This window comes from Corvus cornix, chromosome 6, assembly GCF_000738735.6.
Source record: "Corvus cornix cornix isolate S_Up_H32 chromosome 6, ASM73873v5, whole genome shotgun sequence".
Lineage (NCBI taxonomy): Eukaryota > Metazoa > Chordata > Aves > Passeriformes > Corvidae > Corvus > Corvus cornix.
The window spans coordinates 35,689,495-35,714,100 of record NC_046336.1 but is presented as its reverse complement, the minus strand read 5'-3'; the positions used below and the strand labels follow the sequence as shown (position 1 = coordinate 35,714,100).

The following is a 24,606-nucleotide window of genomic DNA, read 5'->3' as shown; positions in this document are numbered from 1 at the left end:
CTTCATGGAAAGGGTTGTCAAGCCCTGGCGCAGGCTTGTGTTCCCCGTCCCTGGAGGGATTGAAAAGATGTATAAATGTGGCACTTGGGGACGTGATTTAGTGGTGGCCTTGGCAGTGCTGGGTTAATGGTTGGACTTGATGATCCTGGAGGGCTTTTGCAGCCTAAAGGCTTCCATGATTCTGTGCCCTGCCCCATCGTCATGGCCTTGCCCAGCCATTACTGAACCTGACTTGTGGTTTGACTCCTTGGCTTGTTCTCTGCCTCATCACCACCACCCTGCCTGATGCCCCAGACTCCTGGTTAAACCTGGCTGTGCTCTCCATCTCCTTGGCTGAGGGTGGGGTGACAATCCCTGGCTGCCCTGGTTTGACCTGGATGTCTCCTGTGGGAAGGACCTGGGATACATGTGTCAGGCAAGGACTTGGATTCCTCAGGAAGGAGGTAAAACAAAACCAGCCAAAACCCTGCTTTGCAGCAGAGTTGAGCAGTTAATAAAACCCAAGTGGAGCAGGAAATTTGGTGGAATCCAACAGAGCCAGGTCGGCCATTGCCTGATGAATCCAATGGGACGTGAATGTGAAGGGGACCCAAAGAGCCAGGCAGGTCTGGAAGAGCCCCAGCCTCTGTCCAAAATACATCTCTGTATATATTTTACTTTTATTTTATTTGATTTGATGAAAACCGTTCCAGCACCCCAACACCCTTATGAGGGCTTCGGTGGGTACATGCTGCCAAAGGCTTTGCTCCAGGAACAGATCCATGTGTTCTGCCGGCGCTTTCCAGGCAGCTCTTCAACAGCGGGCAGCGCCGGAGGAAGGAACGCACGCGTGCGCCATGGAGGGAGCTGGGAAAAATGCCGAGCTGGGGGGGCTGCCCATGGGATGGAAGCCAAATCCTGGTGATCCTTTTCCTTGCCCGAGGTCTGAGCCGGCCGGCACTGCAGGGTGTGAGCGCTCAGGCTGATGTAAGGGGGATTTGATGGGAGCTTGGTGTTAATTAGGAGCAGGTCGGTAGCCAGGACAACATTTCCAGCGATCTTTGCCCTGTCATTCATCTTTCCTGTGTTTGGGAGGTGGAGCTGTAATGCTTTCCAGCTTCTGCTCTGACAGGATTCCCCTGTGTTAATTCCCAAGCGCTTCATGGGGCAGAGGGAATGGTTTCTCTTTCCTTCTTGTTGCAGCTCGTAGTGTCAGTGAAACAGCAGATATCCTAACTGGCACCATAGGAATGGAATGGGGTGGGTTCAGGGAGACTTAGGAGTGTCTTGGGAGCCCCTTCAGCCTCATATCCCTGAGTTCAGGGTCTGGCACAACTCATGGATGAAACAGAACGGAGTTTTGTAGCCATATAAAGACACAACTTGAATTGCAGCCAGGTGGTTTTTTTGTTGGTTGGCTTTTCCTTCCTTTTTTTTTTTTTTTTTCTTCCCATCTACAGGAGAAATTAAGGGTTGTCATGGATGAACGTGGTAACAGAACCATCCCGGTGTCATGGAGTAGGATCAAGATGATTTGGGATGCCTTTCCCCTTTGTGTGTGCTCTGCATCAGTCTCTAACTATTGAGTGTGTATGTTCCCCTGCACTCATATAAAACCACACCTTTCCCCCCCCCTTTTCCTTGTTTCTTTGTGGAGTCCAGGCTGGCCTGATTCGGACAGACAGCAATGAGTTTTTCATCGAGCCCCTGGAGAGGGGCCAGCAGGACACGGAGGAGCACGGGAGGGCCCATGTGGTCTATCGGCGCTCAGCCATCCGGCAGGATGGTGCTGAGCCGCGCCACGACCTCCATCCCGAAGGTAGGTGCTGCTGGAATCCAGTCTTTCCCAGCAATTGGTAATGAATATTTCACATAGGGAGAGGATTTCTCCTTCCATGAGCCCTCGTACATCTCACCTTGTGGCTTTAGGCTGGGTTTAACTGCCTGAAGTCGAGAAGAAGGAAAGGAGATGCTGGGCTGGAGGTGCTGCAGACTTGTTTTGATCACCTCTGTGTTGTGAAAGGAGAGTGGTGAGGCACTGGAAGTTGTGGCTGCTCCGTCCCTGGAAGTGTCCAAGGCCAGGTTGGATGGGGCTTGGAGCAACCTAGGATAGTAGAAGGTGTTCCTGCCCATGGCAGGGGGTGGAACAGGATGAGCTTTAAGGTCCCCTCCAGCCCATACCACTCTGTGATTCTGTGATGATTCTATGAAATGTGGCATGGATTTGACTTTTTAACAGATCATAGAATCGTTTAGGTTGGAAAAAAACCTTTAAGGTTCTCAAGTCCAATCATTAATGTGTCTTTTAGTGCTGGTCTTCACAATTCAGAGCCATTTCCCCACCACAGAGTGAGCTGGACCAGCAGCCAGCCGGAGCTCAATATCCTATTAGAGTTAAATCTCTTACCTATTTTCCCTCCTGAATTTCTGCTTTTGTGGAGTGTCACTGTGGTGTCAGGTCACCTCAAAGGCTCTTTCTTTTCCTGCCCAGTGCCCGGTGTGCAGCTGGGTGAGCTCCCAAATTCCCTGGAGCAGATGACGGAGCGGTTGGGGGACGCGGAGCGCAAGCGGCGCCACGCCAGGAAGGATGACTACAACATCGAGGTCCTGCTGGCCGTGGATGACTCGGTCGTGCGCTTCCACGGGAAGGAGCACGTCCAGAACTACGTCCTCACCCTCATGAACATAGTAAGGCTCGGCTGTGAGGGATGTGGGTCCCACCCTTCCCTGGGTTTAGTGCTCTTCTGATGCTGCAAATCTGTTATCCTGGGAAAAGAAATGGGTTTGGGAGGGGGAAGGGCGGGCTGTGCCTTCACACAGCTGGCTCTGGCGTTTAACAGCTGCGGGAATTGGAGGGATGGAAAGCAGAGCCCTTTGATGTTCATCTCCATCACCTTCCCCTTGCCAATGACAGGGTCTGGTGTGTTGGCCCTGTCACTGTCCGTCACCTGAGTCCAAAAGTTTCTCCTGGCTGAGACCATTTCCTCCTTGTCACTGAAGTCTCATCAAATGCTAGAAAAGAGAATGGTTGTTGCTTACTTAGTTAGAAAGGAGGATATTTGTAATTTGTTTTGCAGTGATGATGTTCATGATTTATTCTGAATACTATTTGTTGGTAGAGGAAATATTTTTATAGCTTTTCAGAAGCTTTTTGGAAACCTGTGCACCTGGATAACCATTCAGGACATGTTTGAAAAGGAGTTTAGAGCAGCTTTACAGTTCCTCCACATCTCCTCATTCAGAGACATGGGGCAGCCTGTGCTGGTTCCCTATACCCCTTTTCATTCCTTTTTAAGATAAAAACATCCGTATTCTCCAAGTCCTGAGAGACATGGAAGGACCAATATTTATTCATCCACCAGTCATCTTGAGGGAGGTTTGCTCCTCCAGCACCTGAATGTCTGCAAATATGGTCTGCGCTCAAGCGTCTCTTTGTCTCTCCCAGTTTCGTTTTGTTTTCCATGCTTTATCCTCGCCTCTATTTATTTATTTTCCTTTAAGTGCTCTTTTACACAGTGATGGAAAATATTCGAAAGGCTCAAGCAGCTCTGGAATAACCAAGTTATAAAGATGCTTTTGGGTGGTTGGTTGTTGGTTTGGCAATTATTTCTGCCATATGGCTGGCTACGAAGTGGGGGAAGGATTTGTGGGATTAGAGGATGATGGGGTGAAGGACGAGTAAAGTGGCTGGTCCCAAACAGGGAAAATGTTGAAGAAGCAAACGCCTTCATCACGATGTTTTATTCTCTGGAACGTTATCCGATGCTTGTGGTTGGATGCTCCCGGCATCACTTAAATTCACTCTCTGAAAGTTTCTCCTCTTGGCTTATGAAATCCTCCTGCCAGGGGGAAGCCACAGGGTTCCCTGCTCTGCCCTCGGGCTTTTCCCACGTTACGGGGGTTGGAGATGATGTCATTTTTCCTTTCCGATCCCGGGGAGGGGGGTTGGGGTGGGATGGACATTTTGAGCGCCCGGGGATTGTCAGCTCTAATCAAAAGGTCGGTTTTCAGGCGCATTTCATGGTTCCTACCCCGCGGGCAGGACTTTTCAAGGAGTGAATGCGCGGGATGCTGCGCTGGGAGAAGGGAGGACCCGCCGCCTATTCAATTAAAGGTGGCGCTGGAGACTTTAATTGGGGGGGGTGAGGGGGCGCGGAGAAAACCCCAGGATAATGCAGGCAACAAATACTTCCCCGCAAGTATTATTTCCTTCTGTATATTCTCCCCCCACCCCCTTCCCCTTCTTTCTTTCTGGTTTTTAGTGCATTTTCTTGCCAGCTTTGTCGTGACCTCCGTCCGCCTCCTCTTCCCTTGGCGCCGCCTCATTTCCTTACCGGCTCAGATTGCCTTAAAACACCCGATTCAGCAGAAAAAGGAGAGTCCTGCTTTCTGGCCTGGGTGGCAGAGGGAGGGAGAGGGGAGGATGCCGGGGGGCTGGCGGGGAGGAGCCTGCTGGGACCACACAGCTGAACATTAATCCCATTAGCTGGAGGCAAAGGGAAGAAGGAGAAGAGGCTTGGCCAGCCCTCTAACGAGGAAAGGACTTATCGAGCTGGGCTGGAGTATGTCAGGGACACAACTGAGGAAGTTTTCCTGACTAGGAGCTCTCCTATCAAGATATATCCCAAGGAAAGGGGGCAGCGAGCTTGGAAGTTGATGATAAACTTTCCTGGCTTTTTCTGAGGCCTCCACTGAGTGCCGAGGGGGCAGTGGGACACGTATCCCTTCCCAGCGCTGCTGTAGGTAGGGTCCCAGGGCTCTTCCCAAGACACAAAACCATTTATTAGGAACTCTGTGTCAGCTGAAGCTTGGTGATAAACGATTTGTCACGGAGATTTTCTTTTTTTAAAGAAGCAAACCCCACAACCCTTATTTCATTGCCAGAAATGTGGATGCTTTTCAGTGAAGGGCTCTGTGTCCATCCCGGGAAGCTGACATGAGGATGACTGCTCCTTTTGTGCACCTACGAGCTTCCCTGCAGGCAGGAGCTTCCCTGCTAGCTCCCAGCCTGCATTCCTAGCCTGCCCTTCGCTTCTTGGCTGGGGTGCTGCACAGGAATTTGGGGTCAGGCTGGAGTGAGTGGGAAAGGCACAACTCCCCCTTTGCCATCAGCCACTGAGCGTATCTCTGCTCCGAGCTGAGCGTGGCTGCGTCCGCCTAACCAAAACCAGTCTGTTGGGCTCTTGGGATGAGTGTTTGGTGATGTGGTGCCTGTGGAAAACCATTCCCCTCTCTTGCTTGCTGTCTGTGGCAGGGATTGTGATGTTATGGAAGGAAAATTAGGATCCCCCAGTCATGGTGACTGCTGAGAGCAAGGGCTGGGAACCAGGAGGGGATCCAGCACCCTGGAAAAGGAAGAGGAGAGGAAATATTTAGTGCTTTGCTCTGCTTTTCAGCCTCTTGCATTCAGGGAGTTGGGCTTCTTGGTCTTCTCCTCCAGGCTTCCCACTGCTCATCCGCGATCCTTTCAAGTCTGGGGATGGCTCCACTTGCAGGGGAGAAGCCAAGCTATGTCTGTGTTAAACCTGGTCCTGGTCTTAACTGGTTTCCTGGGATTTTGTCAGATATTGCCTATGATTTAGTTAAGGATGCAAAGGTACTTGGTGTTTTCCCATTGTTTTGGGTTACTAGGGAAACCCCATGAGTCAGAGCCCTCTCCAGGCTGGGACTTGCCTGGCTCCAGCTGAAATTATTGTTCCCAAGGGCAGAGCAACAGAGTGCTACTGAGACCCCACAGAAGAGAAGGTTTGGGAACAAAAATTAAACCTTCAGCTTTAATTTTAACCTGTGTATGCTTTTTTTTTTTTAGGTGAGGGGTTTATGCGCCACTTCCTTGCTAACTGGTAACAACAAAAATACCTCTGATGTCTCTCATGTGTCCATGTACTTTTCTCTACCCTCTGTATAGGCTTACGTGTTCGTTGCTGGATTTTTGGGACAACATGCCTTGTTTTGTAGAGAGCTCTGACAAAATCTAGTCTTGCCCTCCTGACAAATCTCCCCTTCCTCTGTTCCACCCCACAGAAAACGTGGGTCACAGAGGTGACAGTATGCATCCCTACAGGGGATGCAAGCCCAAAAATGTGGTAAGGGGGACTTTTCCCTCCCTTCCTAACCCCCCAGCCCCAGCAAAGAGGCTCAGGGTGAATCCACCAGCAGGAAAACCAAGCGAGGGAATAAAAGAAAGGAGTTTAAAGATGACTTGGCTGTTCCGAGTAAGCGATCCCGGCGTTTTGAAATGTCAGCTATTCTGCTGGTTTGGCAAATTCTTCTCGTGTCTCTCCCTTTGTTTTCCTTCCCTGAAGAACGGCGAGGTCTAGACCTCGTTGCCAGTGCGGTTTTGCTGTCGGGATCTCACGTCTGGGGCTGCAGACTCGGGGCTGGCCAGAGGTTTGCAGGGATTTAGCGAGGCAGCCTTCCCTGCTCCCAGGTTTTAATGTTCCTTTCACTGTAAAGCATTGCCACCATCTCCTCAGTGTTGCAGGGCTGCAGGGAGTCCTGTGGGGTGGTAGTTCCTGCTGGTTTGCCCTTAACTCACCACGAGCCTTAAAGGCTGGGCTGTTTATAGGTGGAAAAACTCCATTTTACATGAAAGAGGAGAGCGTTTCCTGCTAGGTGAGAGTGTGAAACAGGCTGAGCATGGATAAGAGGGATAAGAAGATCTTTATCCCATGGCTTCAGGGATGTGGGCCCCTTTACTGTAGCCTTTTGCTGAACAGGTATCTTTGGGGGAAGGGATTTCTCTGAAGACACTGATTTGCTTAATGGCCTCTGCAGAGGGCAGGGGGAGTTGTGCCAACCCTGCAAACTGCTCTCCAGGTGAATTTCCATTTCCAAGGTGATGCTCAGTCCCTCCAGCTCCATCCCCACTTCTTCCACAGGCACTGGAGCACTTGGGGGAAGCTGGCCCTGCTGATGTTCCCCCCCTGCCCCAAAACTTGGGGCCTGCAGGGCAGCAGCCCTTGCAGCCACCAGCACCGAGCCCTTTTGATATGATTTTTTTTTTTTCCCCCCTCAATCAATTATTTATATCTGGCTGTGAAGGGAAGTCTGTAGCCTTGGGCAGTCTGGTTCCACATCTGCTTTCTGAATTAACCCTAACGGCCGCTGCTGAGCTGGTATCAGTTAGGTGCAGATCCCTGCCTAAACCCTGGACTAAACAGGGGCTGGGGTTTAGGTTAACTCTTGGTTTCAGAGGCTGGAGAGAGGGGGTACCTGATCCCTGCGAGCTGGAGGAGAGTGGGATTTAGCACTGCTTTATAAGGAAGCTTTATGGAATTAAATACCATCTTGGAATAATACAGTGGGATCTGCTGAGCATCCTGCCAAAACGTCCCATGCAGCTGGGAAGGGAGGGGTCTGTGCTGCTCCTCTTGATGCTCCCAGTCACAGCAAGGTCAGGTCGTGGCTGCTAGAGAGGTCCCTAAGGCAGGAAAGTGGCTCATCCTGATGGATTGAGGGGTCCTCAGGAGCAGGCAGCAAGCAGCAGAGCACTGGTGGATGACCACAGAATCCTAAAATCATGGAATGGGTTGGAAGGGACATGAAAGCTCATCCCATTCCAATGCCCTGCCATGGGCAGGGACACCTTTCCAACCTGGCCTTGGACACTTCCAGGGATGGGACAGCCACAGCTTCTCTGTGCCTGGGCCTCACCAGCCTCACTTGCCTCAGTTCCTTCCCAATATCCCATCTAACCCTACCCTCTGTCAGTTTGAAGCTCCAGCTCCTGGCAAGTGCTGGGGTGAAGGAAAATGCATGAAGATTTGGGAAAGTGAAGGCAATGGTTGTGTTTCCTGCCTTGTTCCCTAAACCATCCCCCAGGTCCATCTCTGCATCTCTTCAAGCACAGTTTTAATTTCTCCTTCTCTCCCCACTTTCCCACCCTGTCATTACCAACATTATGATGTGGGGTTTCTCTGGGATGCCAAAGCCTCCAATATCCTAAAACCCAGGGCTGAGCCTGATGTCCCTGGGGAGTTGCATCTCCTTGCTGGGCTGGATCCTTCACACTTGAGTGGGTCTGTAGGTCTGAGTAATGTTTGCAGCTGCAACGCTGCATGACCTTCCACCCTTCTGTGCACATCTCCAAAAACATAGGGTTGGGATCAGAAAAAAATCCATCATATTCTCATTATTCTTACAAAAGGGGGAGGGTGAAGGAGCATCCCAACCACGGGAAGCAGGGATGAGCTGTGGGTGGGTTGACCAGCATTATCTTTCCACACTGATGAATAAAATACCCCACGGCTCTCACAGCTTCTGTATCCAAAGGGATGCATTAGGGGGGATGGACTGTCAGTTTATTGATTGAATTTTTTATAGTCAATTTTGCTGCATTCAACGCTTGGGATCTGCATTAGCTCTCTGCATGGCTCAGAGGCACCCCATGGGAGTATTGGTTGTCATGGGGAGAAGGTTAACACTGGGTTTTTGGGCTTAAAACTGGCCTGAGTGGGTATTTCAAATGGAATCCCAGGCTGGAAATTGGGGGCCTTGTAAAACACACCGGGGAATGTCTGACTTGGATTTGGGCAGCAATAGAAGGATAGTTGTCACCCAGCCCTTGATAAAAGATTAAAAAAACTCAAAGGAGTGGAGGAAAAAGTAGAAAAGATCCATAAATCTGACTTTATAACCTTCATCTAGTCTGGAAAGCTATGACAGAGCTGAGGCAAATTATTCCCCCCCTCGGACAAAGCTGAAAATGTATGTTTTAATTAGAACATGAATTCTAGCCAATATTAAAAATGGTCTTAATTTGGTCTCCTCGACTTCTGCAGTGAACCCCCATTTGTGGAACTGTTAATTTGGAAGGCTTTTTGGGAAAAAGAAAGTCCCATTCTCAAAAACCAGGGTTTTTTTTCTTCCCGAGGCTGTGTTTTCCCACATGCTTTGCAGAAGGTGCAGGATCTTACATGGCTTTGTGATTGCCCACTCCATGCCTCTCTCCACGGCCGGGTGTCACCGTGCTCGGCACTCGGAGACCTTTCCCATCTAGATGTCCTTTTCTCATGGTAGCATTTAGGAGTAGAATTTGTTTATTCATCCTGGAAACGCAGAAGGAAAAGGTTATAGCCATTTATTTCCTCTGCAAGGTCATTTTTAGTAGCCGACGGCGTTACGAGTCTCATTGACTCATGAGCCCTCCCTGTTCTCTTCATTGTGTTGGCTTCTCCCGGGATTCCTGAAGCCGTAGGTCAAGTTTGACTCACTGATGTGACCGAGGAAAGCCCTGGCTTTGGGGAGAGGCAAAGGTTTCTATCAAAAAGCCATTTTTCCTTTGGATACTGGAGTCTGAAGGATTTCCACCCCTCTGAGGGATTCATACTCCAAAGGGGCAATGGCTCATTGAGAAATGTGGTGGAGGAAACTCAGCCCTTGATGGAAATGGGTGGTGTCATTGACCATCTGAGCCATTCCTGGGGAAATTTTGACTTATTCCAGATTGGCTTTTTGCCTTTGTGCTTTTTACACATGGGAAAATGGGGAAAAAAACCTCCCACACTGCAGGTGGGAGGAGGGGGATGAGATCTTTGCATCTGGTCTTGGAAAGCCGGGAAGGGTGCGGAACGCGGGAGCGTGGAGGACAGGAGGGACTTGAGAGCTGGGATGGCCTTAACTTCTTTCCTGTTGGATTTCCCTCCCTTCTTCAGGTGGATGAAATTTATCACGACGAGTCCCTGGGCGTTCACATCAACATTGTACTGGTCAGGATGATCATGGTGGGATATCGTCAGGTAAATCCAGCGCTCGGATGTGGCGAGCAGGAGATGCTCTAATATTTATTTAGCACTTAGGTAAGCCCTGGTTTGGGAAAACGTGGCAATTGTCAGAGCCCAAATGACAACTGTGCTGAGCAGGGGTGAATTTGAACCCTCCTTAGCCAGGTTTTTGGGAGCTGAGGGCCTGGATAGTCCCCTGGCCTATGAGGCTCTCAGGGAGGTGGTGGGTGGCTGTGATCCACTGTTATCTGCTTGCTCTAGGATGTGGGAAAAGCCGCAGAGGCTTCCTCAGAGCTGTGTAAATGATGGGATAAAGGTGGCTTCCCCCACTGAGAGGAGCTGGATATCAGTGCGGAGAAGCCGTGGTCAGGATCTCCTTGACTTGGCTCCCTGGCTGTCCTGTAGCTCTCGTGTGGCTTGGGCATGGCCAGGAAAAGCGTGGGAAGGTTTCCTGAGACGTTTTCATGTGGTTTCTCAGGCTGCACTTACTTTTTAAGGCTTGTTTGAGCACAGCAGCCAGATTTTTCTTTAAAAAAGTGTGATTTTCTGTACTTTTTTGGGGCAAGCCCCTGTCCCACAGGAAGTGTTCTAGCAAGGGTGTTAATGACTCAACACGGTGATGTCTGTGTGTGTGTGTGATCCACAAATATGACCAGTTAGGTCTTGGAAAAAAACTTCCTTATTATAGAGTATGCGTGGCTGGCAGAAACACAACACATCTTGGAGATCCAGGGATGGTTCTGAGGAGCATGGATGAGGACGGAGGCTGGCCCATTTTTGGAGGCTTCTATGGGACCAGGAACATCATCTCCACCTGAGAAAGCCAACAACCTGTCTGGCTTCCTCCCAGTGACATTTGAGCTCTGGGCTGGAGGATGATCTATGGGGGGGAAGGAATTTGGAGCTGTGGTGATACAGCGGGATGGGAACTGCCGGGCTCTGTTAGGGGTGATTTATCATCCCCAAAGCCGGCTCTGGAGGCAGCTGCTTTGTCCAGCTACATCACTTCTCAGGTTCAGGGGACGATGTAGGAAATAACGAGCAGGTGTTTGAATCCGGGGCGGATCTCAGCTCACCGCTGTTTAGATCTAATGCTTCCCAAGCGAGTCCTCCTGCAGCTTCTTGTCTCCCGCTTGGGATAAAACCTCTTTGGCTTCCAGGGGAAGGGCGGCATCTCTTCCTTTTCCTCCCAGCAGTGAGTTTTCCATTCTTTCTGCAGTCAGTCAGCCTGATCGAGCGGGGGAATCCATCCCGGAGCTTGGAGCAGGTGTGCCGCTGGGCGCACTCGCAGCAGCGCTCCGACCCGGAGCATGCCGAGTACCACGACCACGCCGTCTTTCTCACCAGGCAAGATTTTGGGCCTGCAGGTATGCAAGGTACTGTATTTGTCTCGATCAGGTATGTGCAGTTTGCTGGGGGAAAAAGCCAGCAAGGGGAGAGGATTTCTTGCAAGCACAGTCTGTTTCTTGGCCAGTGAGGTCCAGAAAAAGGTTATAAAAATTGGTATTTTTTTCTTCACATGATGAAGAAGAAAGAGACAGAGAATTAATCCAGAGCATCAGCCTGGATGGATAAAATATATTTATTTATTTATTTATTCATTCATTCTCCTGCTCTTCAATTTTATTTACCAGTCCTGCCCTTGGCCCAAAATGCCTTAAAAATATAAAAATATGGTTAAAAAAAGGTTAAATACCACAGGAAGCCCCATGGGGACAATCAATTTATTCTGTCCTCTGGAGGACCTTTAAAGCCTGTTTTTGTATGGATTTATTTCTTGGACATGGGAGCATTCAATAAACCGTGGGCCAAAGGGGAAGTTTTACTGTAGGGATCTCTCACCCTCTTGGTGCAGAGGTTGTGCTGGCATGGTCTGAGAAGTTGGAGGCCTTGCTAATAAAATTTTCAGGCAAAGCTACTGGTGTTTCATGGCTCCATTAGGAAAACAGGTGCTGTGGTGTTATCACAAGAGGTGACTTCTTCCAGTTCTGAGCCTGCTGCTTCCAAATTGCTGTCTCCTCCTTTCCACACTGGTGGCCAGATCTGGATTTCCATCAGGAGGCTCCATTTGATGCCATGAACGGAGTGGTAACGTCACCCTGATCTGTAGCACAAGTCCTCCTGGTGTGCACAGGAGGAAGGAAAGGTGGAGAAGGAAACCTGTCCTGACTTGGATTACCTCCCTGAAAAGGATCTCCCTCAGTAGGAGATGAACCTCAGGAGATATGCAGCTGGAAACCCTCCTGAACATGCTGTGGCCACTAAATAGCAGACTTTGGGTTGTGCCAAGCTGGTGACCTGCCCTGGTCTCCTTGTCCAGAGTCACACGGGTGAAATACCAGGTTTTGTTTCGTTTTTCTAGACCCTTCCTGGCAAAGTGACTGTGTCCAAAGGCATTTGTGAGAGGACCTTTTTTGGCAGAAGGGGAAGACTCCCTGGGCTGCCCCTTGGTGGGAAGGAGTTGTGAGATCGATGGAGTAGCCCTGCTCTAGGGGTGCTCATTCCAGCTCCTTCCTGTTTTCCCTGCGGATCTGGCTCTCTGCTCATCACACATCTCTGGGATGGATGTTTCCTTTCTGCAGAGGTCCCCATGGCTGCCGTGTCCTTGCCTGGCTGCGCTGCATGGCACGAGGAGCTCCTCATCCACTGGGAGCTTCCCGCTGGTTGGGCTGCTGGAGTAGTAACACTCTGCTTCCTCTTGCCTCTTTTCCTCAAAGTTCTTGCGGATCCCCGACACCCCTGTTGAGCTCAGGGATGCGTGGAATGAAGGACCAGAGTGTGGCACCACATAAACCCCACCCTTTGAAAAGAAAAGCAGTGGACAGATGTGTCGTAAATTATTAATTGCTGCTGTAGAAGTCTTGTCAACAGCCAAAGAGTTTCCATGTCCCCCCACAGTGGGTGGCACAGGGGGTTTTCTGGCCTGGCCTGAAGGATGCTTGTGATCAGAATTAAATATTTTCCAGGTAGTTACTTCTCACCATCATTCTCCTGTGGAGAACCTTTTATACTCCTTCCAATTCTTACTGGAGCCTTCATTGCAAAAAACTGCCTTCGTGAGCATCCACCTTCTCATATTCCTTTGTCCCATTTTCCACAGCTTCTTTGGTTGGGAATTTATCCAGTTTTCATCCTAGACAAAATACATTTGCTCTCCCCCTCTAGAGCAAGCTTCCCCCATCTTTACTCTTTCTTGTGGAATGTTTCATGGGGGAAACAAAAGTATTTTCAAATTATTTATCCAGGGCTTGATTTATTATTGTATGGTTAAACCCCATTATGGGTGTGACTTGGTGTGGATCAAGTATCCCACGAGGATGGGGGGCTCTGTGGACCCTGTGGTTTGTCCAGGGTGGGTGTAGGGATGTGCATCTCCCTCCGCTCATCAGCACCCCTCTCCTGCTGCTGCCCACTCTTGGCTCATTGAGCTCTCCTCTTCCAGCATCCCAATCCCCAGGGCATGGTTATCCAGCATGGTCCTGCCCTGCTTTTGCCTCTCTGACCTGTAAGTCCTTCCTTCACTAACTCCCTTGATGCCAAAAAGGGTCAGCCTTAAAAAAAACAACATACTTTAAAAAATTTGGGGAGTAAATTCTGGAGTGTGCCAACGAGTTAATCGAATTGGGCAGAAACAAGGCGAGAAAGAAAGGAAAAGTGACCAAAATGGAGGTGATGTGTTGCTGCCTGGGCGGGGGAAGATTTCCCCGCCCACAGCTGCCCCACTGCACTGCACTTGATCGAGGGCTGGGGTCCTGGGGCCGAGGCGGGTGCATGTGCGTGTGCGCCCCGTGGGGAGCAGGGCTGGGGTTTTGGCAGGGCTCTCGGGAGAGCCTCGTGCCTTTCCTTCTCTCTCTTTTTCCTTCTTTATTTGTTTTAAACCGAGAAGAATGCGGGGGATGCCATTCCCAGGCTGGGAGGCGGTGGCCACCCACGCTGATAGGGTATCGTGGATGCTGTTTCTGCCCTCGTGCCTGCCCAGGTGCATTGGCACAAGGGCACAGAGGTGCCAGCAAGCTCCAGAGCAACCTCTGCTGGCTTTTGGCACCAGGGTGGTCACACTGGTGAGCAAGTCCTTGGGCTGCCATCCAAGTGACCTGGGCAGCCCCTCCTCTTCAGCGCCTTCCCCTCTGTTTCCTCCCCTGTTGCAGTGAAGCCAGGTTATGTACTTGTGGGGGGTTTTTTTCTGAATTTTTCATTTTTTCCCCTCCTCTCTCAAAGGTTTTCTCTCTCCTCTTCTTCTCTGTCCTTTCCCTTCTCTCTTTGCCCCAGGCTACGCTCCGGTGACCGGGATGTGCCACCCTCTCCGCAGCTGCACCCTCAACCACGAGGACGGCTTTTCCTCAGCCTTTGTCGTCGCCCATGAGACCGGACACGTGTAAGTGATGGGGGCAAAGCTGGCTGCGGTGGTGCCCCTCTCTCTGCAAAGGGGGCCTTCTGCTGCTGCAGGTGTAAATCTCTTGGCACTTTCCCGTCAGGTTGGGCATGGAGCACGACGGCCAGGGCAACCGCTGTGCCGATGAGACCAGCATGGGGAGCATCATGGCGCCGCTGGTCCAGGCCGCCTTCCACCGCTACCACTGGTCCCGCTGCAGCAAGCAGGAGCTCAACCGCTACATCCAGTATGCCCCTTCCAACTGGGAGGGGATGTTCTCCCTTCAGACTGTGGCTGGTGGCATTTTGTACCCAGAGATGCTCCCAGGGCTGGAGTGCCTCTGGAGATGGGCTGGAAGAGCTGGGGGTGTTTGGCCTGGAGAACAGAAGGCTCCAGGGAGACCTTGGAGCCTCTTCCAGTGCCTAAAGGGGCTCCAAGAGAGTGACTTTGGACAAGGGGGAATGGCTTCCCACTGACAGAAAGTAGGGTTAGATGGGGTCTTAGGAAAAAATTTTTCCCTGTGAGGGAGGTGAGGCCCTTGCACAGATTGCCCAGAGAAGCTGTGGCTGCCCCTGGATCCCTGGAAGTGTCCAAGGCCAGGTTGGATGGGGCTTGGGGCAAACTGGGATAGTGGAAGGTGTCCCTGCCCATGGCAGGGGGGTGGAACTCTATGGCCTTGAAGGACCATTCCAACCCAAACCATTCCAGAATTCCATGATAATTCAAATTTCTCAATAGCTGAATTTGGAGAGTGGCCTGGAGCTGAGGGGTGGGGTGCTGGAGGGAAATCCTCTGTGTCTGACTCTGCAGCTCCTACGACTGCCTCCTGGATGACCCCTTTGAGCACCAGTGGCCCTCATTACCTGAGCTGCCGGGAATTAATTATTCCATGGATGAGCAGTGCCGCTTTGACTTCGGTGTGGGCTACAAGACGTGCACGGCGGTGAGTACAGGCTGTATGGCCACGCCGTCCCTCCTCCCCGGGACCCCCAGCCAGCCTGGCTGCCACCAGCCTGCTGGTACTCGCCACTGCTGTCCCAGCCCGGCTCCTCTGTGCTCCTCAGTTCCGCACCTTCGACCCCTGCAAGCAGCTGTGGTGCAGCCACCCGGACAACCTCTACTTCTGCAAGACCAAGAAGGGGCCACCCTTGGATGGGACCGAGTGCTCTCCTGGCAAGGTAGGGGCTGGTCCTGCTTCCTGTGGGAGGGATGTGTCCAAGGGCATGATGAAGAGCATCTTCCTCCTGTGCTTTACCATTTCTGTAGAGCTGTGGGTGCAGGAGGGCTCTCCACTGGTGCTGAGCCCTTTGGAAGAGGTGTGGAACTCATTCCTTCTCTTCCCTTCCAGTGGTGCTTCAAGGGCCACTGCATCTGGAAGACGTCGGAGCAGCCTTACAGCCAGGATGGCAGCTGGAGCTCCTGGTCCAAGTTCGGCTCGTGCTCCAGGACCTGTGGGGGAGGCGTGCGATCCCGCAGCCGGAGCTGTGACAACCCACCGTATGTTTGGATTTTGCCTCCCTCCCTTTTCCCAACTGGAAGTGGCCGCGAGCCAGAGGCTCCTGGCTCTTCCCCTTGTTGGCAGGGATGGGGACATCTGCTCCTGCGGGAGCTGTGCTGTGCCTTCAGGCACTGAGCTGTGTTGGGGTTGAACACCATCCCCTCTCCAACACTCTTACAACCCACTGGATTTATTTTCCAGCCCAGCATATGGAGGGCGCCAGTGCCCAGGATCCACCTATGAGTACCAGGTGTGCAATGCCGAGGAGTGCCCGGGGCCCTACCAGGATTTCCGTGCCCAGCAGTGCTCCAAGCGCAACTCCTACTACACCCACCAGAACAGCAAACATTCCTGGCTTCCCTACGAGCATCACGACGGTGAGTGATGACAGGTCCTAGCAAAGAGGCGGTAGCCCGGTTCCTCCAGAGGAGTCTGCCCTGGTGGCCGTCACCCTGGGATGAAGACTGTGCCAGCTGCACAGATGTTGGGTGGTGGGAAGCTCCTGAGCTGGAAACTGTTGTGCAATAAGCCAACTTCAAGCAGCCAGCTTTCCAAAGTCACAGAATCATAGAATGGTTTGGGTTGGAAGGGACCTTAATGATGATCTCATTCCAACCCCGCAGCCATGGCAGCAACACCTGCCACTAGACCAGGTTATTCACAGTTGGAAGAACACTTCCAGGCATGGGGCAGGCACAGCTTCCCTGGGCAGCCTGTGCCAGTGCCTCACCATCCTCTGAGGAAAGAATTTTTTCCCAATACACTGTCTAACCCTGTTCTCTGTCAGTGGGAAGCCATTCCCTCTTGTCCTGTCACTCTGAGCCTTTCTTCTTGTCCAAAGTCCCTCTCCAGCTCTCTTGGAGCCCCTTCAGGCATTGGAAGGGGCTCTAAGGTCTCCCTGGAGCCTTCTGTTCTCCAGGCTGAACACTCCCAGCTCTCCCAGCCTGGCTCCAGAGCAGAGCTGCCTACTTGCATTACAGCTTCGTGTAGCATGTCCTGTCCTTCCCTCAATTTCCTGAGTGTATACTGGGCAAAAGTGCAGGCTCTTGAGCAGCAAATGGACTTGGGAGATAAGCCACATGAGTATCCTGGGCTTTGGAATTGTGGCTGTGCTCAGGGGTACAAGCTGAGATGGGTTTCTGTCTTCACTCACCCTAATGTATTTCCACAACCCCTTTTGCTCCCCTGCCTCTCTTTTCTTCCCCTTTTCCTTTGCTGCAGATGCTCAGAAGTGTGAGCTGATCTGCCAGTCCGAGGGCACGGGAGATGTGGTGTTCATGAACCAGGTTGTTCATGACGGGACCCGCTGCAGCTACCGAGACCCCTACAGCGTCTGCGTCCGGGGCGAGTGCGTGGTGAGGAGCTGTTGTGGGACTGTCCCTGTCCTTCCTCTGGCCAGGAGAGAGCTCAGCCCCTTGGGGACAGGTGTTTTGCCCCTGGGGACCGAGCCCATATGCAGCAATGGGAGCGATGGGCTGGGCCACAGGGCTGTAACCCCGGGCTGGAATGTAACCCCAGGCTTGTCCTCTCCTCCCCTGGGTGCCAGCACGTCGGCTGTGACAAGGAGGTTGGCTCCCTGAAGCAGGATGACAAGTGTGGGGTCTGCGGGGGGGACAATTCCCACTGCCGGACGGTGAAGGGCACGTTGGCCAAGACCCCCAAGCAGCCAGGTGAGAGGGCTGGGTGGGCTTGGAAGTGGACTCACGAGCTGGATGGGTTCACGTGTCCATTTGGAGAAACCTGCTCTCATGGGAGCCCTGCAGCCAGGACTCCCATCACCTACCTCTTCCCTCCATCCTTTGTCCCTCCCTTTCAGGTGCTTTGAAGATGTTTGAGATCCCAGCTGGAGCAAGGCACCTTCAGATAGAAGAGATGGAGCCAGCATCCCACAGCATCGGTGAGCACGCCCTAGTCCACCTCTCCCTTCCCCCTTTCTCAACCCTTTTCCGATAATTCCCACCAAAAAGGGTCTTGTTTAGGTCATTCCAGTACTCCAAAGTGAGTGACCAGAGGGAATGATACTGAAAATATCTCCTTTCTCCTCCAGCTGTTAAGAATCAAGCCACGGGGAACTTCATCCTGAATGCCAAGGGCAAAGAAGCCAAAAACCAGGTGTTCATTGAGATGGGCTTGGAGTGGGAATACACTGTGGAACAAGGCAAGGAGAGCCTGAAAACCAGTGGTCCTCTGCACGAGGCCATCAGTGTCTTGGTAAGCCTGGCTGGCACATGTGGGGCTTGGGGATGACTGTCAAAGACAGGGGAGGTGGTCTGAGGTGTGATGTGGCAGGTGATGGAAGGGTGTGGGGCATGTCATTAAATCCAGGGAATGAGCCAGCCAAAAGCAAAGGGTGGCAAACTGGGTGAGGGAATGGCACAAGGACGTGTTGCTTGGGCACTTGCCTTTGAGTCCATCTGCATTTTGCTCTGCAGCAATTGCTTATGACTCCAGATCCCATTTTAGTTATGCTGGTATTTGGGGAGTTAGGGGTTGGGCTTCCTGGACATGCAGGGAATGGCAGGTCTGTGCTCCCATCCATCCCTGTGTTCATCCCCAGTTTTGGGTGTAGGCCACCTTGCCATGTGGTGCCTCTCCCACGGCATCATTCTTCCCCCTCTCTGACTGTTCCCTCTGTGCCTGCAGGTCATCCCTCAGGAGGAGGAGGCGAGGAGCAGCCTCATGTACCGGTACATCATCCACGAAGACCTGCTGCCCATGATTGGAAATAACAATGTCCTGCTTGAGGAGATGGATTCCTACGAGTGGGCCCTCAAGAGCTGGTCCCAGTGCTCCAAGGCGTGTGGAGGAGGTAACTTTCTCTTCCTAACAGCCTACTGGGCATGCTTGGGGGGATACTTGGATATGGTAGAGGGTGTGTGAGCCCCTCTGTGAGGAGTGAGGCATCTCTGGTAAGGAGAAATTAGTGCAAAGCAGTTTAATTGAGCATTTTAGCCAGATTTCTTACGGAAACAGGCTTATGTGATTGTGTGTGCGTATCTTTGTCTATCCGTGGACCTGCTATGATTTTTTAATTTGTTGGCTGTTTTTAACTGGATTTGAGCCAAGAAATAGTGATTTTGAAGATGACCACTACTAAAGTGTGCACAGAAGTAGGTGTGGGGTTTGCTGATAAAAGCCTCATTTCCATATGGCCGTTGGGATCTGACCCTCAGATCATGGGGAACACCTTGTGCTCTGGGAATCAGAGTGGTTTGGGTTGGAAGGAACCTTTAATGGTCACCCGGTCCAAAACTCTGCCATGGGCTGGGACATTCTCCATGAGCTGTGTGCACCCCACAGCAGCCTGGGGGATGCCAGGGGGGTCCAGCAGCCACATGAACATCCTTGGCAAATGTTGGGTCTCACCTGAGTGGTGACATTCCAGAGTGCATATCCCAGTTGGGATGCAGCAGAGGGGACCTAGGGGAGAACCTGGAGGGACTCCCACACCCATCACCTCACTGCCCATGCTCTGCCCCCTCAGGCATCCAGTACACCAAGTACGGCTGCCGTCGGAAAAGCGACAACCGGATGGTGCATAGAAACTTCTGTGACAGCAGCAAGAAGCCGAAGCCAATCCGGAGGCGCTGTAACCTCCAGGAATGCTCCCAGCCCATGTAGGTCCTCTCCATGTGGCCTGAGGTTCTCCCATCCCTCTTGGGGGGGGTGGGGGGAGGGGCTTGGGGTCACATTGGGAGCATTTCTGATCGCTTGTCAGCGTGAGCATCACCTCAAATGCCTTCTCCATGTCCATCTTCCTGCCCTGGCAGGTGGGTGGCCGAGGAATGGGGTGCCTGCAGCCGCTCCTGCGGGAAGCTGGGTGTGCAGGCGCGGGCGGTGCAGTGTGTGCAGCGCCTGCAGGACGGCACCAACCGCACCCTGCACACCAAATACTGCCCCGGGCAGCGCCCCGAGACGCGCCGGCCCTGTGGCCGCCTGCCCTGCCCTGCACAGTGGAGGACAGGAGCCTGGTCCGAGGTGAGGAAGCCCCCGGAAGGAGGGGTATGGGAGGTGGGTGTGAAGGTCAGGTGCTTATAGGGGTCATGGAGTAGAATCCTAGAATGGTTTGGTTAAAATGGAGCTTTAAAGGTCGTCTAGTCCAACCTCCTGCCATGGACAGGAACACTTTCCATTAGACCAGGTTTCTCAGAGTCCCATCCAGCCTGGCCTTGGTGGAGATAAGGATACAAGTGCCACTGATATTTTCACAGAATCCTGGAATGGTTTGGGTTGGAAGGGACCTTAAAAGCCCATCTCATTCCAACCCCTTGCTTTGGTCAGGTCACCTTCCACTAGACCAGGTTGCTCCAAGCCTGGCTTTGAACTCTTTCAGGGATAAGGGTACAAGAGCCACTGATGTTTTCACTGGCTCGCTGAAAATGAGAGAGGGGAGGGAATCCCTGTGCAGAGAGCATGGGGGTTTGGGAGACAGGGAGAGAAACCCCATATGGGAAAGCAATATCCACCTGAGGAATTGTCATCAGCACATCCTGGGGTGCTGTTGGGGTGTGGGGGCTGTCCCCATGCCGTCACTGACTGCCTGTCCGTCTGTCTGGGTGCAGTGCTCGGCGACCTGTGGGGAAGGCGTCCAGCAGCGGCAGGTGGTGTGCAAGGGCAGCGACAGCGGCGCGCGCTGCGAGGGTGACAAGCCGGAGGCCATCCAGGGCTGCCATGTGGCCCTCTGCCCGGGTGAGAGGAGGGAGGAGGAGGAGGTGGCACTGGGATGGGGCACGTGCTGGTGGGGATCAACCCCCATGAATGCCTCCAACCCATTGTGGCTCTAGGGGATGCCAGCAGGCAAGGTTGGGTTGAACGCCCCTGATGCTGCTGGCAGTAAAAAAAACTCAAAAGCCAGACAAAATATCTCCCTTCTCTGCTCTCTGCCCTGGCATTGTCTGGTTTTGGGGTTTCTGGCAGTTTGAAGATGCAACGCACTGATGGAGATGGGCACCCTCAAATTTCTCTTGGGTGGGGTTTGAGTGGTTTAAGTGCTGAGCCAGCCAGGTGCTCCTTAAGGGATTTAACTTTTAAGGAGAGTCCTTAAAACAAAACAAACATCCTCCCGAGGTATTTTGAGCGCCCCCAGCCTCCCGTGGCTGCGGGGCATCGTGGTGCTCTCTCCACAGGGAAGCTCTCTGGCATCACTGCCAGTGCTGATGCTGGTGACCACGGCACGACCAAAGGGCAGCGGGTGCCCCAGGATGGAGCCAAAAACCCCGTGAGCAAGATCTCCTCCAGTAAGTGTCCGTGCTTGTGTAAGGGCGGCGCTTCCCAGGATAACCCTCCCGAGGACTTCTGCACCTCCCTGTGGGAAGCGCAGAGGTGGGAGCACATCCAGCAGTGCTCCTGGGGAGTTTTACCCTCCGCTGCTGCGTCCCTGATGCCTCTGCTCCAAAGCCCGTTGCTCCATTGCCATCTTGTGGTGTATGAGGTCCTGCAGTTTCCGTGTTGCACTCCTTTTGCCTCCCGGCTTTTATGCCCTTTCTTTTTTACCTTGGAATTTTTTTAAGCAGGGAGATGGCTCCTGGCTTTTCCCCCTTGGAGTCCTTCATAGCTGGGGCAAGGTGCATCCTGGTTTGGAGCATCCCTTGCTCTCTGGTTTTTCTCCAGGCATAGAATCCTTCAGTACTTTGACTTCATTTTCCAGGTCCCTCTTGCCCGCTTCCTATGTGGGTAGGCAGCACCCTGAAAGGGTATCTTGTTCCCTTCAGGAATCCCACTGAAGTGGTGCAGGGCTGAGAGCCTAATGCCACCTCATTTTGTGCTGCTCCGTCCCTCTCCAGGGGAGCCTTGCCTCGGGGACAAATCCATCTTCTGCCAGATGGAGGTCCTGGCTCGCTACTGCTCCATCCCTGGATACAACAAGCTCTGCTGCGAATCCTGTGGGAAGAAAGCCTCCTCCACCACTGGCTCACCCCCTGTCACCGGCATTCCCCCGGGAACCACCACGCCCAGCCCTGCTCCGGCGCTCTCCCCCTACCCCACCACCCTGGCTCGGGGGGAGCCTGGTGGGGACCCCACTCTGGCACCTGGGATATCCAGCAGTGGTGCTTTGCCAGGGGAGCTGCCAGCCCCGAGAGAGCTGGGAAGGGGCCAGGAGGCCAGGTAACCTGCTCGGGACCACCTCCCTGTGGGGCAGGGAAAGCCTTTCTCCCTCTTCCCTCCCTTTCTCCCTGTCTTTTTCCTCTTTCCCCAACCTCCAGCAATGGTTTTCATGGGTGGCACTGCCAGGTTTGGAAACGGCCCGGCTCCACACCCAGAAATTCTTGGGAAAACCACTCATTTCTCATGATCCCCCCTGCCCTCCCAGCCGTGCCATGGTGCTTTTTAACAGCGCCATGGAAAAAAAGGTGGAAAGGAGCAAAAACAGCTGCGGGTAGACAGGCTGCTTCCTCCCAAGGTGCTAAAAAGATGTGGGAGGGGGATGGCTTTAATGTTGCTTTTTCCTTCCCCCTGCTCCAAGCAGCAACACAGGATGTGCTGGAGAGGAGGGTCCTGGCTTGGTGGTTCAGCCCTGAAACTTGGGGATAGCAGTGGGAGGATACTGAGAATCTGGGGGGGCAGGGAAACTGGAGGGAGGTGGTGAGGGGAGGAGAGGGGAAATGTGGGGAAATCCCAAACTGCTGCCCCGGGCTGTCCCTGTTGGAGTAGAGAGTTTGGGAAACATGTCTGGGGGAAGGTGGAACATGACAAGCATAGAGCAGCTCCTGTCCTGGAGGTGGGAGATGGTCCAGGAAATTCCAAAGTGAGCAATAAGAACCACAGGTCAAAGACCAAAAATTGATGTCAAAAATGCCTGTCACCTGGGGGTGACTTTTATTTTAGCCAATACTGCCCTTGGCCAGCCTTGAGCTGATACCAATGCCCAGCCTTCCCAGGATCACCAGCCTCATCCCTGCACCCTTGGACCCAGTGCCTGTGGGGCAGCAACAGCTTCCAGGGGGAAATGGGAGTGACTGGGATGTCAGGAGTGAATTTCAGGGGCAGTTGCAAGGAGGGGAGAGAGATGAAGATTGATCCTCATCTCTCATTGCTTGGGAAGGGGAGAAAAGGGGGTGATTAATGCCGTTACAAATTATTGTGCCAAGTACTAAACGTTTGCACAGCACTTTAGGAGCCTTGGGCTGCCCTCCCTTGCTGGGTGTTGGGCCAGCTCCAGGCACAGGGTTTGCCTTGACAAGTTTCAGTCCTCAAAACCTCCCCAGAATGATGTCCCTGAGGGGGCTGTCATGGTTTTGGTACTTAGGGCACCTCTGGGTGCAGCGGCAGGGGAAGGTGGGCATCTGTGGGGGAGGAGGTTTTAAGAACGGGAAGGTGGAGTCCGAGGAAGGCAAGGCTTGGCAGATAGAGCAGTCTGGCATTGCAAAGTGGGATGTCCTTGGGAGCACATGCATGGTGTGGGTGCATCTGCTGGCCCTGATAGTCCTGCTTCCCCAGTACCCAAGGAGCAGATGTGGTGTCCCTCGGAGCAGGGTTTGTAAGCTCTGCAGGAATCCAGGGCTTGCTGGTGAGGTGGCTTGGGGTGATTTTCCCAGTCTGGAATGGATTGTGACAGGGTTGAGGTACTTGCTGTGACTGAAACGGATGCCAATCCCTCTGCATTCCTGATGTTTTAAGCATTGGACTCTGCAGTGCTCCCCCGGAGGTTCCCAACACCCTCCTGCTGCCAGGTCATGGCTGGATGAGCATTTTTGCAACTCCTCTTAAAGCACCTGAGGCTGGAGGTCCTCGGCCTCCTGGGTGCTGCCATTTGGCATTAGGTGGGCATCCCAAAACATGGAACAAAGTCCCCCATCTGTCTGAGCCACACAGCTGGCACACCTCGTGGGAGTGGGCACATGGAGGGTGCCTGTGGAGTGCCCAGATCCAGGACATGCAGGTATTGGTACCCACAGGGGATCCTGTGGGGATACCAGGGTGGGATTCTTCCCTTGGAATGCCGCCACCACCACCATGCCCCTTGCCAGCCCCTCCATGGGAGTGCCAGCATTTATTTATTGTGCCAAAGATAACGCTTTGTTTGCTCTTCAAGGATCATAAGAAAAAGACCTTCTTCCCCCTCAAAAACGGGCTGGGATGTCCTTCCTCCCAAATTCCCAGCTGTGCCCCTCCCTTCCACGCTGGCCTGGGCATCGGTGCTTTATTGCTTAAGGAATATTTGCAGTGGTTCCCTGCTATGCCGCGGGGGAGAGCTGTGGCTAGGGACTGACCCAGCTCCTTGCACCCATAGCTGGGGTCCCTGGGGGGTGTTTGGGCAGGGGGGCTGCACTGCAGGTCCTGATCCCAACCTTGAGCTGAGAGGTGGGGGAGATCTAAAGCAGGGTGTGATAACCTCCCCCCGACCAGCTGTGGTGCTCTGGGGTGGTGATGGTGCAGGGCTAGCACCCAGCACTGCCTGTTTCATGGAATCCTGGCATGGTCTGGGTTGGAAGATAACTGTAAAGCTCCTCTTGTTCCAGCCCTCCTGCCATGGGCAGGGACACCTTCCACTAGACCAGGTTGCTCCAAGCCCCATCCTGGCCTTGAACGTTTCCAGGGATGGGGAATTTATTCCAGCTGAAGGCAGGCTGAGGTTAGGTCGCTTTGTCCTGTCTCTGGTCCTGTCTCCAGGAGGAGAGGATGACTCTGGTGCCCTGCACCCTCCTAAGCCAGGTGGATGCATGGAGTCTTTCCTGTGCTGTAACCTTGTCCAGTGTTACCATGATGTATAAAGTTTTGTACATACAAGATTCAGAGCTTTTTAACTTTTAATATTTATTAATTTTGTTGGGTTCTGTTTTGTTGGGGTTTTTTTTTTGGTTTTTTTGGGTTTTTTTTGGAACTCTAACATAATGTAAAAAAAAAAAAAAAAATAAATCCACATAAAAATCTCTTGCTGTTGATCTATTTTGGGGATGGGTGTGTGGAGGGGGAAACGTGAGCGTGACCTGTGTGTGGTTGTTGAAATGGATTTACTTTGTGTTATTTCAACCCAGTCCCTCCTCTTTACCAGCCAGAATTTTACATTGCTGTTTTGAGGAGGAAGAAAACCT

The 24,606-nt window shown here is 52.6% G+C and overlaps 1 protein-coding gene across 4 annotated transcripts in view; it reads left to right on the top strand.

The window, feature by feature from the left end:
- Positions 1-24,385, top strand: part of ADAMTS14 (ADAM metallopeptidase with thrombospondin type 1 motif 14) — a 30,036-nt gene extending 5,651 nt beyond the window's left edge. The window contains exons 3-22 of one of the 4 annotated variants that reach the window (XM_039554281.1): positions 1,642-1,798; positions 2,471-2,667; positions 9,636-9,719; positions 10,924-11,071; positions 13,974-14,079; positions 14,180-14,323; positions 14,887-15,019; positions 15,141-15,254; positions 15,425-15,573; positions 15,776-15,951; positions 16,796-16,929; positions 17,121-17,244; positions 17,391-17,471; positions 17,622-17,785; positions 18,218-18,383; positions 19,059-19,191; positions 19,345-19,552; positions 20,137-20,263; positions 20,701-20,811; positions 21,358-24,385. In XM_039554281.1, coding sequence (XP_039410215.1) covers positions 1,642-1,798; positions 2,471-2,667; positions 9,636-9,719; positions 10,924-11,071; positions 13,974-14,079; positions 14,180-14,323; positions 14,887-15,019; positions 15,141-15,254; positions 15,425-15,573; positions 15,776-15,951; positions 16,796-16,929; positions 17,121-17,244; positions 17,391-17,471; positions 17,622-17,785; positions 18,218-18,383; positions 19,059-19,191; positions 19,345-19,552; positions 20,137-20,263; positions 20,701-20,811; positions 21,358-21,683 — 2,982 coding nt within the window. In that variant the 3' untranslated portion in view covers positions 21,684-24,385. Of the gene's footprint in view, positions 1-1,641; positions 1,799-2,470; positions 2,668-9,635; positions 9,720-10,923; positions 11,081-13,973; positions 14,080-14,179; positions 14,324-14,886; positions 15,020-15,140; positions 15,255-15,424; positions 15,574-15,775; positions 15,952-16,795; positions 16,930-17,120; positions 17,245-17,390; positions 17,472-17,621; positions 17,786-18,217; positions 18,384-19,058; positions 19,192-19,344; positions 19,553-20,136; positions 20,264-20,700; positions 20,812-21,285 lie in introns of all 4 variants that reach the window. The other 3 variants (XM_039554279.1, XM_039554280.1, XM_039554278.1) reach the window with 3 other exon arrangements.
- Positions 24,386-24,606: the final 221 nt, after the last annotated feature.